The sequence below is a fragment of the Hevea brasiliensis genome, chromosome 15, assembly GCF_030052815.1.
Source record: "Hevea brasiliensis isolate MT/VB/25A 57/8 chromosome 15, ASM3005281v1, whole genome shotgun sequence".
Classification (NCBI taxonomy): Eukaryota; Viridiplantae; Streptophyta; class Magnoliopsida; order Malpighiales; family Euphorbiaceae; genus Hevea; species Hevea brasiliensis.
In genome coordinates, this window is record NC_079507.1 from 75412532 (window position 1) to 75430328 (window position 17797).

General features: G+C 36.1%; 1 protein-coding gene, 1 long non-coding RNA gene and 1 pseudogene across 4 annotated transcripts; 1 reads left to right on the plus strand and 2 right to left on the minus strand.

The window, feature by feature from the left end:
* Positions 1–1109: 1109 nt before the first annotated feature.
* LOC110660274 (uncharacterized) lies at positions 1110–5347 on the minus strand (annotated as a pseudogene).
* A 404-nt stretch (positions 5348–5751) lies between these two features.
* On the plus strand, positions 5752–7898 carry LOC110660271 (uncharacterized). Of its 2 annotated transcripts, none has more exons than XM_058136436.1 (4): positions 5752–6113; positions 6216–6267; positions 6359–6426; positions 7074–7898. In XM_058136436.1, the coding sequence occupies exons 1-4, from the start codon at positions 5973–5975 to the stop codon at positions 7623–7625; spliced, it is 813 nt and encodes a 270-aa protein (XP_057992419.1). In that variant the 5' UTR covers positions 5752–5972; the 3' UTR covers positions 7626–7898. The 2 variants fall into 2 exon arrangements, with proteins under 2 accessions (XP_057992419.1, XP_021674206.2); XM_021818514.2 differs by having other exon boundaries at positions 7080–7898.
* A 90-nt stretch (positions 7899–7988) lies between these two features.
* LOC131173850 (uncharacterized) lies at positions 7989–17248 on the minus strand. 2 transcript variants are annotated; one of them, XR_009144159.1, is made up of 4 exons: positions 16908–17248; positions 8741–8787; positions 8317–8502; positions 7989–8228 (listed from the first exon to the last, which is right to left on the minus strand). It is a non-coding gene; the product is annotated as an uncharacterized LOC131173850 (long non-coding RNA). The 2 variants fall into 2 exon arrangements; XR_009144158.1 differs by having other exon boundaries at positions 8741–8818.
* Between the last annotated feature and the right edge of the window lie 549 nt (positions 17249–17797).

A 17797-nucleotide genomic window follows, 5' to 3' on the forward strand; every position in this document is an offset into this window, starting at 1 on the left:
TAAAATTATTAGTTATTATTCTCAAAATTTATTTATTTAAATATCTCTAATTAATATTTATTTAATTATTAATTTTTTAAATTTTCTTATTTAATATTTCTTAAACTTTGAATATCTTATTTCATTATAATTATATATCGAATAAAATTATAATTAATATTTTTATTATCTATATTTTATTATAATTAATTTTCATCAAAATTATTTTTAAATTTTAATTAAATATCTATATCTTAGTGCATAAATTATCTCTTAACTATATTTTTATATAAAAGTAGAATTTTAAAGATAAATTATAAATATAATAACATTGAAAATTTAGCTACAAATAAAGATGATTAAGAACGATTAAAGTTATAATATTATAATCATGAAATTTACCTTTTTGAAAAATAATATGTATTTATAGTATTTATTTTAATAATAGAAAATATGAAATTTTAAAATTATAACTTTAATGAAATGTATTTATTTTATATTACAAATTTATGTAAAGTGATAACTATTTTTGTCAAATAATTATTTTATAAAAAAATATTGAGATAAATAAAAAAATTTACATTTAGATGTAGTAATTTTAAAAATAATATAATAGAATGTTATTTTTAATTGATAATAATATTATATATTTTCATTATTACTAAAATTAAATAATTTAATTCATCATTAACAATTTAATAATTTTTTATTATATTAATAGCAAAAAATATTATATTTATACATTTTAAAAATAATATTATTCTCATTAATTTAATATATTTTCTATCATTTATAAAAAATAAATATCGATTTACATAAATTATGAGATAAAATATAAAAATTTTATGAAATTTAAATTATTTTTTAAATAAAATACTTTAATTACATTTTAAACAAAAAAATAATAATGAAAATTACTCTTAATAAATGTATAAAAAGAATTAAATAGGCATTTTAATTAATTATAACATAAATTAATTAAAAAATTATTATCATGATAGGTTAAAATTTATTCAAATTAAATTAAATAATAGAACATTTTTATTTTAAAATTAATTTAATATTAATAATTTATTTTATTTAAAATATAATTAAAAATTAAATTATAAATTATAAATTATGCATGGGTATTATGCTAGTTGATTATGTTTTTATTTAGAAGTAATTATCCCTTTGCTTACAGGCCTTCAATATAATTTAATATAGGGATGGTGAGATAATTCGATATTCTCAACCCTCTCGAATTCATAATTAATATCAACGTAATAATAGAAGAAATTTTAAAATGGAAATCTAAACACTGAAAGGCTTATGGTTTACTGTAAGGCTTATTTTAAAATTTTACAATCTTCATTGCTTTCCAGTTCCATGACTAACAATTCCAACATCTTCTTATTCATTGGCATTTAATGATCATTAATCGTCGTCCGTGAAAGGCGGATCTTGCTGTACAGTTCTCTAGGAGTCTCGTGTATAACCACGTGTTCAGTGACCCATCATCATCTAAATTAGCAGTATTGGAAGAAGGCACGGAAACAGTATGCAAGATTCTAACTGGTTGCTATCTGAAACATCAGCCGAAATGATGGGACTTTTGGTTTCAAATGCATTGGTTATAATATTTTCTTCTACAGTATTTTCTTTTGCTACTGCAGCTTCTTCTGCCCGCGCGTCAATATCCACTTCACTCTCATGCCTCTGAAGCTCCTTCTCCAGTTCATACCACAGCTCACCTTCAGTAACATCTTCAATGGCAGATGAATTCATGACTCTATCATTAGGAATAAGAGGCCCGTCTTCCTCAGTATCATCATGCCCTGATTCACTGCTTGAATTACATCCTAGTTTGTTCTGCACAGATTCTTTTGTTTGAACTTGAGTGACAATAGTTTCAGAACTTTCAGATACCACAAAAGCTTCTGGCAAAGCATCAACTTTAGAGTGTGCTGATGCACCACAGAGAGACATCATGGCCCCATGCATAGCCATGATGAAAAAGATAAAGGTGTTCTAACAACAGCTTGGGCAACATTTTGTGCTCGCTTCATCACGACCTATATATATATATATATATATATATATATATATATATATATATATATATAACAGAGATCTTATCAAGTTGGGAGACCAATAAATAGTGTCGTTAAAGATCTTATATGTATATATAGAAAACATCACATCAAAATTTCAATTGATTTAATAGCTTCACATGATCAACAAATGAGAGGTTTGACTACAGGTCTCAGGATTGTAAACCACACGGATAATCAAGATCTTACCTGAGTGCTCCTAGGAACAGGGCACAGAAGAGCACCTGCACCAGCAACTCTGGCTTTGGCAATAGCTATAGATGGTAGATGAGATCCAGAGCAGTTGCAGAACGATAAACAACATTTAGGACTCTGGTGTGCTCAACCTGATCCCATAAATCATTTAAACAAGATGATGCTGTTACCCGGTCAAACATTTAAGAATAAGAAGCCTGACAGTAGATGGTAAAGACTAAAGAATTAGCATTGGGTTTAAGTCAAGACTGAATTTGTACTTCAGAGCGAAGGTTATCAACAGAAGCAGCTGAAAATGTAGGCACCAGATCAGATCCATAGATTATATTAGTGATAAAGTGCTTACCTGATTCTGCAAAATCACACGTCATACAGGCAGCTGCAAATAGTGCAGTTCAAGGCATTTAGTGAAAATTGTATCATACTAGCCAAGACACATCATTATACACTTATTACACTACTTCATTGATCTGCTTCTATTGATCCTTGCCGTTTTAGGAACATTGAGTCTGAGACGGCGTGTGCCATGGCAATGAAAGATATGCTTGCTGGAAACAAAAGATATGTGACTCTAGCTGGATGTGGATTTGCATCATACAAATCCATAAATTATGCAGAAGGAAAAACTTTTAATAATGGCAAAGCCAATACGATTCTTGTGGTTAGGTTTTTAAAATCCCTGCGCATCAAAAAAGTAATTTTTCATGATTTAGTGGATCATTTAGGTTTTAGAACAGTTAATCAAGACTGGAAAAAATATAGTAAGATCAGCAGTAACCAGCCTGGGGCAAATGTGATGCAAGTGCTAGAAGAGAACTCCTTCTGTTCCCAAACAACATATGTTAATAATGCAGCAGTACCCCCACCAAGTGAATGCCCAACAATCTGAAGACAATTAATGAAGAATTAGATGCAAAGTTCATAGAAGGGGAGAACTGTACTACATGAATCTGTACAATGTTTCCTATACAAACCATGATAACAGAATGTCAAGGCACATAGCAAGAACATTAATCAATCATAAATCTTCAATGAAATATAAATTTTCAAAATAAAAAATCAAAATGATATAGAACATTTCAAGTATGAAAGGTTAAACGATCTCTGATAGTGGCTTCAGCTGGATGCAATTGCAGTACACTTCTATGCTGAGCACCACGAAATGAAAATGATTGAACACAAATTTTGCAAGTTACATGTTAAAATATATTAATAATTTGAACTTACTTGTAATTATAAATTTGAAAAGTAGATTTGAGAACTCATCCAAAAGAAGTCCACATAAAGTTCACATGCAGGATGTAACATAAGAAAATTTAAAGAAATGTCAATGAAAACAAATATAGTATGATTGCATTTCGTACCAAATATATATTGCAATTACCTTAACATTGTGGTCGGGATGTTCGTCAAGTGCCTTGAGCATGCAAGGATTGCTGAGCTTAGCAATCCAACAACTAGCAGCAACCATTCCACAGTGGGCATATCCTAAAACTTAATTGCTTATCCCACCATCATGTAAAACTGAATGATGAAAAGGAACCACAGCACCAGTTGCTGCTGTTAATGTATCTTTGATGCTATGAATACCACAAATTAATAGAAGGAAACATTTTGAATCTTTATCATGTATAATTGTGAATGCTGGCTTCAGAAGCTGCAATCATTGCTGCAAAAAGTTAATGCAATCTCCATTTCAAACACACACACACAATACTATAATCATAGAACTTATAGTATAGAGAAGACGATAAGCTACACAACTACTTCAAAATATCAGATCCACCAACAATAGTTTACAAATCCATCCTTATTGGTGTTTTCACGATCAAGACGCAAAACTAACAAGTTAATTGGCCTGTGAAGATTCAACTTTTATCTACGGTGACAGTGCTACAATTGGGGGAAGCTGTGAGCTACTTTTATTTACAGTCGAGTTAAACAAGTCAACTTTTATCCAGTATCAGGATTTAGTATCGCGGTTCTATTTGGAAAAGGAAAACCCAAAACGAGTTCACTGAAAATGGTAAGAGTATATTAAAGAGTGGGTCCATGTAAATATGCTACCTGTATCACCCAGCTCATCTCTTAATATATTTAAAGCATACTATGTTTCAAAATATGATATGGACAGCTTTGCATGTCATATAAATCGAAGAGCGTTCTAATGCAGAATGGTTACTCACCCCTGCTTTAGGCTTCTGAAGAAGAACATCGTCCAGACAATATCCTGCAGACTCCAAAAACACTGGAAAGGGCTTCGTGGAGAAAAACATGCAAAGGGTTAGTAATCTCAACATGTTATTCAACTCTGCAAACTTAATTTCTTTTAGCTGTAAGAAGAAGAAAGTACAAAGCTCAAATTAAAAAGCTAAGCAAGAAGGCAGAAATAAATTGCATGAATAAAAAATGAAGGGATGTGAGTCTAGTGCTGTCTCTAAAATTAAGAGATACAAAAACAAATATCTTCGCTCTTCAGTCAAGCCTGAACGCTAAACCCCTAGAATTTAGATAATAAGCGCAGCCTACCTGCCTCCGCATGAGGTAATTGATACCAAAAGCCAAATCTCCAATCGGCCATTTGCCTAAAGTCTCAGAATAAAGCGTCTCCGATAGCGTAGTTATTGTTTCAAGCCAAGTCGCCGGTGCTTGTGCTGGCCTGCGAGCGATCCTCCTCCTCCCCTATCTTGATTTCGACAAATCCCCACTCCGATCGGCTTCTTCCCTGCCCATTCCGACTCAAAATGTACAAAAACACCGCTGCTCCGGCGGCGTTCCCCATTGCCCCCGCCGCCATAAATCGAATTAGAGGAAATTGAAAGGTCCATCAGAGAAAAGGACAAAAAACAAAAACTCCATATTGCTGATGTCGTAGGAAATGGAGAACTGCTGTAGCAGCTTAAAAGCAATAAATACATAAAATATGAGGAGTTCAATTCAAAAAAGAGAAGAAGAAGAAGAAGAAGAAGAAATCAAGAGGAAATGCGTGAAAAATCCAATTATTATTTAATTTTTTTATTTTAATAAAATTAACTATTAATTAATTAATGAAATGGTATTTCTCTTATTTAAAAAGACAAAGAAACCCACGAGGCTCAAATTGCAATTAAATAGGAAATTTCGTCATTGGTTTGGATGGGGAATGCAACTGCTTCATGTAGAAGAGGATGCTGCCGATCCCAGCTATTAATCCATACCCAACCAACAGACACCAATCAATCAAATTTGAAGTTTCCCAATCTCTGGGCATAATTTTGAAGAAATAAAGGTTGTAGCTTTTGCCACCGTTTCAACTGGGCATTATATGGGTGGGTCACTCACCCCAACCATACGCTCCGGCCTTACAGTAAATAAATAAATATATAAGCAAAATACTTTTATCAAATATCCCATTAGCCCATAAAATTTGTTTTAAATATGTTAATAGTGATTAAGGAAAAACTAAGAAGCTTAATAGCCTTTGAACCCTGCGAGAGGAGAGACGGATGACAGCAACGTGGCCCAAGTTAACGTTAAGGTCTCCGTCTCTACACTTCCCACCAACTGATCCACTTTCAAAAATCTCTCCCGCAAACTTTGCTCTTTTTTCTTAACCGCTCCACCTTCTTAATTCTTGTTGAAATAAAAAACCAAGAAAACGCACACCCACATTTAAATTCCACATACTCCATTTTTCTTGTTCACTATCCATTTTCTTTCTCTAAAATGGGTAAAGAATCTGATACCGTCAAATCCCAGTTGGTGTTGGAAATTTGCTCTCTGTCCACCCGCTCCATTTCTTGTTCTCATAGGCATAATTTTAGGCCTGTTAAGTCTCATTTCATCGACTGGTATCGCCTGCTCGGAGTACGTATGTTCATTTTTGATTAATTGTCTGTCTTTCTTGCTTTATGGGCAGATCCTTTTATCTGATTCAAATCCGTTCTCTTCAATATAACTTGATTATAGGTAGAGGAAGATGCAGAGATGGATGTTATACGAAAGCGGTATCATAAACTGGGTAGGCTTTGTTGATGGGTTGGTTGTTTTCAATTTGTGATGTGCTTTTCTTGCCTGTTTCGTAAGAGAGAGGATATTGTTTCTTGGTGCAGCTCTGCAGCTTCATCCAGATAAGAACAAGCACCCCAAGGCTGAGATTGCCTTTAAGCTTGTCTTGGAGGTTAGACAAATCCTTTTCCATAAACTGGGGTTAATTTCCATTTGGAATCTCTGCATAGTTATGTTCAAGAATTTCATAGCATTAGAGAAAATTCATGTATTTAATACATTGGTTTATTGCATTTACTTGAGAATTATGTTTCATGAGGGATATAACTTCTTTTCTATTATTTAAACTTAAAATTCTCAAGTTTAATTAAGGAGAAAGTTTTGGAATAATTGCGATTAGACATCATTCTGTTAATATGGTAGGTAAAACCTCCATGAGATACCAAGTCTTGTCATGGACTGTGAAAGAAGCCCGTAAAGTAAAAATGGTCATGTTCTGTTGAAAAAAAAAAAAAAAAAAAAGCAAAAAATGGTCATGCAAATGAAGTGCATTATTCAACTCATTGAATGGATTATATAGCATGTACTACATAGGGTTCCCTCTCGTGATAGGACCATAAATATTGAACACAGCATTTAATTTAACAGCAGAAAACCCTTTTAGACAGCTAAATTTCACCAACAGCATCGGCAGGTTAGGTAGGACTGCATTAATATGCATATTTAGCAATACACTTTTGTCTTCATCAAACTAAAGATGTTTCTGTTGCTCATCTTTATTATGTTGTTTTTTGCTTTCTCAGTTAGAATCCTAATTAGTTGCAGGCTTATTCGTGCATCTCTGACAATGTAAAGAGACAAGCCTTCAACCTGGAGAGATGGAAACACTTGTGCAATGAGTGCAATAGAGGCCCATACATGCGCTGCAATTCCTCGACCAACTTATATAATACATCAAAACTTCAGGGATGGAATCCTGCAAACCATTCAAGATCAGGCAGAATTCTGCAGGATCTGAAAGACATCAAAGAAAGATTCAAAGAGGAAGCCAAGGTGATGGAGAACTGTTTGAAGGCTAATGCCGCTTTAAGGAAAGGATCCCCACTGTTCAATACATCTGACCACCCATACCAGAGCAACACTCGGTGCAGGTCACGAAGAGAGTCCCCAATTTTTGATCCAACCGACTATATATTTGAAGGCTACCCTCACACCAGGAACCGAATATACAAGAAACCTGAGGACGTTTGTTATTCAAAGAAACGAAATTCATCAAATTATGACCAAGAAACAGCATATGATTCTCCAATCTTTGAGAACAGACCACACAGAGAAATGTTTAAGGCCAAATCTACTTGTGTTGGTTCATAAACCAGAACAAAGTGTATGCTGAGACTTTTGTGATGTCTGTCAAGGGAAAACTCTTCCGTATTTTTTATCATTTCGAATTGTCAGTGGCATGGCATCACCAAAGAATCAAATATTGTTCAGATGCCATCATGATTTTATAACCAGGACAGAATCAAGGCTTTTAAGGAAGTCTCAGTACCAGAGAACCCAGGATAGGTAACAGAGAAACTATAATGTAGGAAGTTTTGTTGTTGCAAAAATGTTGCATAATAAATGATGGTCTCATTTTTTGCAGTTTACTGCATCCATCTTCTGTATAATTCATTTCAGCTCGAAGAACTCTGCCTATTATTTCTTTGTAAAACAACGATCTTCTAGATGACATTCTTGGCTGAGATGAAAAACAAATTTAATTTAATTCAATCAGTGATCCAACAGAAGCTATGCCCATCCCTTCTTGCAAAAATAATTGCATCCTTCACAAGCAACCCGCCCTTCTTTCCTGGTAGCTTGTTTTCAGGTTTTTTGAGAATACCACTATCTATCAATGGCTGAAGCTCTTCACTGGCTAGTTTACAAATTTTGGCATCCGAGGATTCCAAGAATGCACATATTACTTTAGAACTGCAGGATAAGATCAAACGGGATAACATCAGATGTAGGCTATGTCCAATACTTTGGATGCAGAGGTTAACATCAGATGTAATCTAACCTGTGACCTTGGGCCCATAACCCACATTTCCCTTTCAAAGCTTTCATCCATAAACGAGCAGCAAACTTAGGGCTATCCATGATTGATTTTCGAATAGTTCCACTGGCGTGAAAATTTTCTAGGACTGCTCCTCTTCATATTATTGAACATTGGATGGAGAATGCCACCAGCACCCCAAGTTGCAACCTGTATCCATCACCAAAAGAAATCCAATGTAATGATTTGACAGGTCAAAATAGATGATTCACAAAGATCTCCAATGCATAAAGTGTAAATAAAATCCAGGAACTAGCAAAACAACTTGCTGATACCATAATAGATTTTGAGGACTAATTTAATTTCAAAATTTTCTAACAAAGTACATCCGGAAGTTAAGAGAGAACCGTCTGATAAACTATCAGAAGTGGTAAGCAAATTGACTTACCTGATACAAGACTTCTTTGCTAAAATTTGATCATAGCAACTCTCCTCCTGCATTCTCAATACATATGTCAATGAGATTCTGCAAGATACAATAGCACAGGATTTCCTTAAAAACAAGTCCAATTGAGTGTGCATCCACACATGCACCTCCCATATGGAGACAGAAGAATGGTAAAAATAAAAGAGAGAGAGAGAGATCTGCAAAATCAAAGTGACAAATCTCAGCAAGGCCATTGTCAACCAACAATTCTTGCCTTCCCAGTCCCCCAAAAAAGAAAGGTCAAATTGGAATTATATTTATAACTTCAAACCAAAATTTCGCTACCTAATCTTCTCCCAGAGAGATGCAAGTTCCTATTGAAAGATAGTAGAAATTAGAAAATTGCTTCAACCAACCGTTAACAGAAATGGTTTGATAATCTTTTCATTCAATACAATACAGACGATAGATAAATTAAAATCATTCAGTACGATATGATACTATCCATTAAAAATAGTAGAAATTAGAAAAGATTATTGATATTGCCGTGAATTTCCTAAATACTGCATTTGACCGGATTAAGAGTCTTGAAAATCAAAGAACAGAAAAGGGCCAGTGGTGGTTGACAATCACTCCGACACTTAAGTCAGTAATCAGATTATGGATTGAGTATTTAGTATATTAGAAGTGAGAGTTTTGTTTTTATACCTGTTTCTGAAGTTTTACTTTGTTTTATAGTGATTGGGATGAAATCTTAGTAAGATCTTTGCTGATTCCTTATTTAAGTTGTAACAGTAATCATCCTTAGATTGTGTTGAGAATTAGGCGTGATCAATTGTGCGGTCTTCGTTTGGTCCGAACTCGAAGTGAGTACCGATCTCTCCGATCTTATCCAATCTCTTCGAAATGGGTTGGAATGCTCTTTGGGCTCTCTTTAGAGCTCGATATCAATCTTTGAGATAGGATGGGCGAACTCTATCAGGTTACAAGCTCGGATGGGAGAACCGGTTGTTAGAGTAAACATTGATGTACAGGCGGGTGGGGATCCATTTGCCGAATGACTATACTTTCTTATAATTATTAATGAAATATAGGTTATGTTTCAACCTTTCTTCTTTGATTTGAGATTGTTTAGACTAACCTATTATCTTTTGTCTGCAAGATCACCCCGTTTTTGTACTTGGTCAAAAAATTCTCTAGAAACTCGAACCTTAGGCAGGGCAAATAACTTCTATCCATAGACCGAAACTTTTGAGTGGGATTTTGCTAAGAACTATACCTTCAATAGGATTTGTGCTTTGGATGAGGTCTTTACGCCTCAGAAGAGGTTTTTTTTTTGCCTTATACCTCGGATGAGGTCTTTTTGAGCCTCGGATGAGGTCTTTGTGCCTCGGATGAGGTTTCTTTGCGTCTTGAATGAGGTCTTTGCACCTCGAATGAGGTCTTTGTTCCTCGGATAAGGTCTTTGTGCCTCGAATGAGGTCTTTCTTCCTCGGATGAGGTCTTTGTGCTTTTGATCTTTTTTAGAGATCGACAATTAAGTGTGTGGATTGGATGTCTCTTCGGAGATCATCTCTTAATAAAAACTGAATTTTAACTCATCTATTGATAATATTTTTTCAAGTTGCAAACATTCCATGCCCGTGGGAGTTCCCTCCCATCCGAGTAAGCGATCTTATAAGCTTCCAGGCAGATAACTTTCGAGATTACATATGGTCTTTCCCAGTTGCTACCTAACTTTCCTGCTCCTACTGTGCCTCCTGAAATATCCAGTCTTTTCATAACTAGATCGCTAATAATAAATGATATGTGTTTTACCTTCTGGTTGTATGTGCTTGTCATTCTCTAATAATATTCTGTTATCTTGATGAAAGCTTAGTCTCTTATTGTCTCTGCTAGATCAAGATTGAATCTGAGGTCTTTATTATTCATTATTGCTTCTGCATTCTCCATTCAGGAACTTAACATACTGATCTTCGTAGGGATTATTGCTTCTGATCCGTATGCCAAGGAAAAAGGAGTTTCACTTGTTGCTGATCTTGGAGTAGTTCGGAACGCACATAACACAAATGGGAGCTCTTTTGGCTATCATCCTTTTGCTTTGTCTAGTCTGCTTTTTAGTTCGTTTAGGATAGTTCGATTAGTGACTTCTGTCATGCCGTTGGATTATGAATGATATGTTGAAGTGAATCTGAGGTCGATTCCCCATTCTACACAAAATTCTCTGAATTTATGTCCTTCGAATCAGAGTTCCGTTGTCTGTAATGATGACTTTGGGGATATCGCTATGACAAAAGATATTTTTTTTTTTACAAAAGATATGGCCGTGTCTGCGGTGATGAGTTGTGTTGCTTCTGCTTTAGGCCATTTGGTGAAGTGGTCTATGGCAACGATGATGTACTATCTCGATTCGGCTGCTTTTAAGAACAGTCTAAGCACATCAATTCCCCACTGGTAGAACAGCCAAAGGCTTCCGATCGCTGTCAATTTTTCTGCGGGAGTTCGAGGGATGAAACCATGCTCCTGGCATTTTTTGCATTGCTGAACTAGGTTCTTGGCATCGTCTACTATTGTAGACCAAAAGTATCCTTGTCCGAATGTTTTTTTGGTGATTGTCCGAGCTCCTTCATGGCTTCCGCATAGCCCCTCATGGATATCGATCAGGACTACCGCTTCTTTTTCAGGTGAGATGCATTTTAGCCATAGTTAAGTGAAAGACTTCTTGTAGAGTTGACCGTTGAGAACACTGTAACCTGATAACTTTTGAATTGTCTTTTTTGCCTCCAATGATTCGTCGGGCAATGTCCCATACTCGAGATAATTGAAGATCGGGGACATCCATGTTGAGCCGATGTCGACTGGGAGGATCTCTTCCTGGTTAATTATTGGTTGACTTATTTTCTCAAGATGGATTGGTTGAGATAGGCGCTGCTCCCCTGCTGCTGCCATTTAGGCTAGAGCATTGGTGTCGCATTTCTCTCCTGTGGGGCATGATTGTGACATCTCCAAAGTTGGAACAAATTTGGGTTAGGGCTATTAACTGTTGTATCCGGGCTTCGTATTTTCCCAGGTTTGGGTCCCACGCTTAGAAATTACCCTGACACTGATTCACTAACTGAGAGTCAGAATATATAGTAACATTGGGAGTTCTTACCTCCTTGATTCTACTTAGGGTGATTAACAGAGCCTCATACTCAGCTACATTATTTGTGGCCTGAAAGTTCAACCGTACAGCATACTTGAGTTTTATGCCTTGAGGGCCTTCCAAGACGATCCCAATTTCAGATTCACTGGTGCCTGCCGCTCTGTTGACCCAAACCCTCCATTTTGCTTTTTGCTCTGCTTCCGCTTCTAGCAATGGTGTGAGTTCGACAACAAAATCAGTAAGGACCTGTGCCTTTAGGGCTGTTCGAGGTACATACCTGATGTCATAGGCTCCCAAAATTACTGACCAAGTGGATAAGCGACCTGACGTATCCGGCATTTGCAAGATCTTCCTTAAGGGGTAGTTTGTGCGTACTTCGATGGTGTGGGACTCGAAGTACCGTCTTAACTTTGTGACTACTGAAAGTATGGCAAAGGCTAATTTTTCCAAGGTCGAATAGTTGAGTTTAGCTCCTTTCAGGACTTGGCTCATATAGTAAATTGGTCTTTGTTGTCCGTCTTTTTCTCTTACTATAACCGAGCTCACAGTCTCCTTAGTCACTGCAAGATAAAGATACGGAATCTCACCTCATCTGGGTGAGTCCAATAGAGGAGGATTTGTTAAAAAAACTATTAGTTCACCAAAAGCTACCAACAGTCTTCTCCCCATTTGAAACTTTTCCTTACTTTGAGTGCTTTGTAGAATGGTAAGCATTTCGCTGCTGAGCACGACATAAAATGCCCACGTGTGGTTATTCTTTCGTTCAATCTTTGAATTTTTTTTTTATGCTTTTTGGTGGCTCCATCTCCATAATGGCTCTGATTTTTTCAAAGTTGACCTCTATTCCTTTTCGGAAACTAAAAATCTCAAGAATTTTCCTGCTTTGACTCTGAATGTGCATTTTTTCGAGTTCAACTTCATTCCGACTTTGTTGAATATGTCAAATGCCTCTGCGATATCTTTTGGATAATCTTCCAGATTTTTATCTTTATGATTATGTCATCCACGTATACCTCTAGAGTCTTGCCAATTAGCTTTTCAAACATTTTGGTGACCAGCATTTGGCAAGTTATACCTACATTTTTAAGGTCAAAAGCATTACCTTGTAATAGAAAATGCCCATGTCTGTGATGAATGTTGTTTTCTCCTCGTCTTTGGGATCTATCTTTATTTGATGGTATCTTGAGATGGCATCTACCAAAAAGCATACGGAATGTTTGGCTGTGGAGTCAACTAGCTTATCAATTATAGGTAGTAGGTAATGATCCTTTGAGCATGCCCTATTGAGGTTGGTAAAGTCGATGCATATACTCCGTTTATCGTTCGACTTTTTAACTAAAACCATGTTCGCTAGCCATGTTGGTTACTTGACTTCCCTTATTAAACCAGCTTTTAATAGCTTTTTGACCTCCTCTCTAGGGGTGTGCAAACGGTCGGTTCGGTTCCGAACCGAACCGAACCGATAAAACCGAAAATCGAAAATCAAAAATTTTAAAAACCGAACCGAACCGATTGATAGGAGAAAATCGAACCGAATCGAACCGATAAATTTCGGTTTGGTTCGGTTTTAAACCGATCAAACCGAAATTTATAAAATTTCATATTTTTAACATTAAATCTAAATAATAAAAACAAAAAAACAAAAAAAATTAAAAATCAAAACTCAAAAATCTTTAGGTTCGGTTCGGTTTCCTTTGATTTCGGTTCGGTTCGATTCGGTTCGATTCAATTTGATTCGATTTTTTTGATTTCCTATATATTAATAATTTCGGTTCGGTTCGGTTTTTTTTATTTTTTTATGAAAATAACTGAACCGAACCGATTTAACCGAAATTATTAAAATTATAAACCGAACTGAACCGATTAACTTTTAAAACCGAACCGATTGAACCGAATTAATCGGTTCGGTTCGGTTTTTCGGTTTAAACCGAAAACTGCACACCCCTACTCCTCTCTAACGATTTGCTGCTTATCCGTCGTAATTTTCCTTTTCTTTTATTGTACTGGCTTAGTGTTCGGGTCAACATTGAGGCTGTGAACCATAACTGTCGGATATACTCCTGGCACCTCTTTGAAACTCCAAGTAAAGGTGGGTAATCTCCCAACAAGCATTCTGATGAACTCATCCCTGTTTGGACCTTGCAGTGCAGCACTGATCCTAATCTTTTTTTTTATGTGGAACTCAACCTCTTCTATCTGATTAGTCGGCTCTAGAGAGATGCTGCTTTCTGGTTTTTCCAGGAGATCAACTGGTAGCATGACCTTGCTCGCTACTTTTGTAGATCAATTGTAGCATTCTTGGGCTAATTTTTTGCTCTCTTTTGCTATGGCTATTCCACCTGGTGCTGGAAGTTTCAAACACAAATAGTCCATGTTAATTAAGATATTATTACCATTTAAAATCGATATCCCAAGATGACATTGTGGGACAGTGGGATGTCCACTACTACGAACTTTGCGTATATTGTATGCTTGTAGACTTTGTCGCCTAAGATTGTTGTTAAATTTGTGGTTTCAACTACTGGCATGGTCTTGTCTCCTAGTCTGACCAAGGGGAATACTACTTTGGTGAGATCTGCTTTCTTCAATCCTAACTTCTCGTAAACTTCCAGCATGATTAGTTTAACCGAACTGCCTGTATCGATGAGAACTCTTCGTACCATGTACCTGTTCAACAAAATATTAACCACCAGAGGGTCAGAATGAGGTCTTTTAATATTTTCGTAGTCTTTTAGCTCGAAAATGATCGAATCTCTGGAGACGAATTATGTGTCGACAGAAAATACATTTTCCAAATTGAGAGCCTCAACTACCCTTTTACTACTATTTTTATGACCTGCTGGTCCTCCTGCTATGACATTGATGACTCTAATGGGCTCTTCTTTGTCGTATTTTTCTTGGCTCCTGTCTTTTGATTTTTTCTATCTCCCTTTTTTCCTAGGACAACTTTTGCGATTTCCTTGTTAAATGAGTCTTTCGATTTCATCATTCAGCTATCGATATTTACCTGTGGTATGTTTGTGATCATTGTGGAAATAGCAGTACTTCTTTTTGTCTCTCTGATTTGCAATTTCTGGTTATATTTTTTGTGGCCATTTGATTTCTTGGCCATTCTTCTGTATCCACATTAATACCTAGGTTCTGGGCTCTATCAGAGGCGTGTAAGAGCTGTATCAATCTCATTGAGAGGTTCTGGAGTCTGACCCATAAGTTTGCCGATTACAACATCTTTTTTCATATCTCTTTCTAAACTTTGGCCAGTGTGCCATTTTTCTTTCAAGGCTCTTCTTTCATCATCCAAACTAATATACTTCTTTGCTCGTTCCATCAGTTGCTCATAGTCCATAGTTTGATTTTTTATTAGGGAATCCACAAATCTTTTATTTTTGGATCCCTTTTTCATTGCTTCGCAGGCTGTTTCGTGATTAAGGTTTTCTATCTGGATAGCTTCTGCGTTGAACCTGGATAGATAGTCCCTAAGAGATTCTCCTTCTGCTTGTTGTATCTTTATGAGGTCAAATGATAGTTTTCTGGGTGTGATGCAGCTCGTAAATTTCTGCTTGAATGAGTTTGCCAGTTCTTTAAAGTTTTCTATGAAACTGTCTGGCAGCCTTTGATACCACTTCTGGGACAGTCCTATTAGCATCATTGGAAAAATTTTACACAAAATAAAATTATTAACATTTTATAAAATCATAATTGTACAAAAATTTGCCAAGTGGCTTTTGGGGTTAGAGGTCCCATCATATTTTTCTAGAGTTGGTAATTTAAATTTTGGTGGGAAGACTTCTGATAATATTTCTTTGCTCAATGGTGAACCATCTTCTATTCCATAATCATCATCATCAGAACTCTTCTGGAACTTCTTGATTGCGCGTGCAATTTTCTGGCTAGGGGTACTCTGTTCAAAATCTGATTCATCATCATCTAAATAAACTCTCTTTGCCTCGCCTTTGCTGATTCCAGACTTCACTTCTCTGACTAGCTTTCCGATGGTATGGTGGTTACAGAAGGTAGACGAGGTGGTATTATCACTGGTGTATCAGGGGTGCTACCCTTAATATTTTATTCATATTCTTTATTTAATAATTCCAGCATAGCTTCTATTTTCTTGATTTTTCTGATCATAGAATCGAAATAAGAGAAGCCTCCTAGCTAAATTCCATGGGCTGCTGCATTTGGTTATGGGTTTATTGCCATTGGCAGAGCATCTATGTCTCTCAAGATTTCTAAAGGTTTCTTTTCGGAGTTTGAACCTGCATCAGCTATGAAATTGTTATGAACAAAATCAAAAATTTTTTTAGAAAAAACCATGAATAACATTCTAATGAGAAAGTGAAGGAAAAAATAGCCGGTGATTTTTTTGCACAGACGGCGCCAACTGATATTGCTGTGGATTTCCTGGATACTAGATTTGACTGGATTGAGAGTCTTCTAAAAATCAAAGAACAGGTGAGGGCCGGTGGTGGTTAATAACCACTCCAATACTCAAGTCAATAATCCGATTATGGATTGAGTATTTAGTATATTAGAAGTGAGAGTTTTATTTTCATATCTGTTTCTAAAGCTTTACTTTATTTTTATAGTGATTGGGATGAAATCTTGGTTAGATCTTCGCTGATTCTCTATCTAAGTTGTAACGATAATCATCCTTAGATTGAGGTGGGAATCAGGCGTGATCAGTGACGTGGTCGGTGGCATGGTTCTTCGAAATAGGTCGGAATGCTCTTTGGGCTCTCCTCAAAGCTCGGTATCGATCTTTGAGATCGGATGGGCAAACCCTATCAGGTTAAGAGCTTAGATGGAAGAACTTTGTTCTGAGCTCGGATGGGTGAGCAGTCCGGTTCTAAGTGCAGATGGGTGAGCTACAGCTAGATCTATTTATTAGTTTTTTACATTAATTATTAAACTATTTCTGATATCGGTAATAATAAAAATTATATAATATAATATAACAAGATACAATATATTAATAAATTATGTACACTTCATCCAAACACAGTATAATTGTTAATAAAATAAAAACGATTGACCAAAATTCACCTTGGGATGAAGTCAACGCTCTTGCTTTGTTTTGGTTGCATGCTTCTCTTTACAGGATTCTGATTTTCTCAACTCAAATACATTCAGCTTCTGCGGTTTTTTAGAGGGCTTGAAAGGTTTCTTCAATCTCTTCTGGGTATTGGAGGTAACAAGCTTCGGCTTTTTGGAAGCTGAGTCATCTGTGCCAATCTTGGCATCCAGGTATTGCTTTCTTTTCTTAAATTTGCTGCTCTCATGTTTCTTCGCCTCAACGGGAACTGAGATAAAGGTACTAGTCTCCATTTTCGCTGTTGCTGCCAAGATTTTTTTGAGGAATTTTTGGTTACGGAAGAGAAAGACTGAGAGACGGTAACAGCCCATTATGGGCCAGGTCCTAATTCAAAGATGCACATGTCGAGTCCCATTGGGCCAAATTGTGCTTGGACAATATACCTTGTCCGAAGCTGGTAAGACGGCCCTAAACTTGATACGTTACCGTAGTTATTGGGTGCAAAGAAAAGGCATTTCAGACGACCAACCTCTGGCATGAAAGGAGACAAATTCCAGGAAGGATAAATGATATTTACATGTTTCTGAAATGAAATGCATTCTGTATATGGTATATGTGAAAAATGATGAGGTATGAGAATAGTGGGTGTTTCACCGATCATCAGTTTGGTTTGGTAGTTGAACCTGGAAAGTCATTTTCTACCAAGATCTGTGGGGTTACTAGCAATTCAGGAAAAGGACACAAGCTGTACCTCTGGTGTCTGGTAAACGCCACCTGAACTGTGAGTTTATAACTGGTTACCATTCATTCAAGGTTCAACATTATCACTGTACCTATAATTAATTAACCTGCGTCTTGTTAATAATTAGCGTGCTAAATCAGCTGTTAACAATATGCATGG

Coding starts and splice junctions, on each gene's coding strand:
- LOC110660271 (XM_058136436.1), top strand. CDS start 5,973: ATGGGTAAAGAATCTGATACCGTCAAATCCCAGTTGGTGTTGGAAATT. Junction 6,268..6,358: donor AAAGCGGTATCATAAACTGG/GTAGGCTTTGTT, acceptor TTCTTGGTGCAG/CTCTGCAGCTTCATCCAGAT. Junction 6,427..7,073: donor CCTTTAAGCTTGTCTTGGAG/GTTAGACAAATC, acceptor AATCCTAATTAG/TTGCAGGCTTATTCGTGCAT.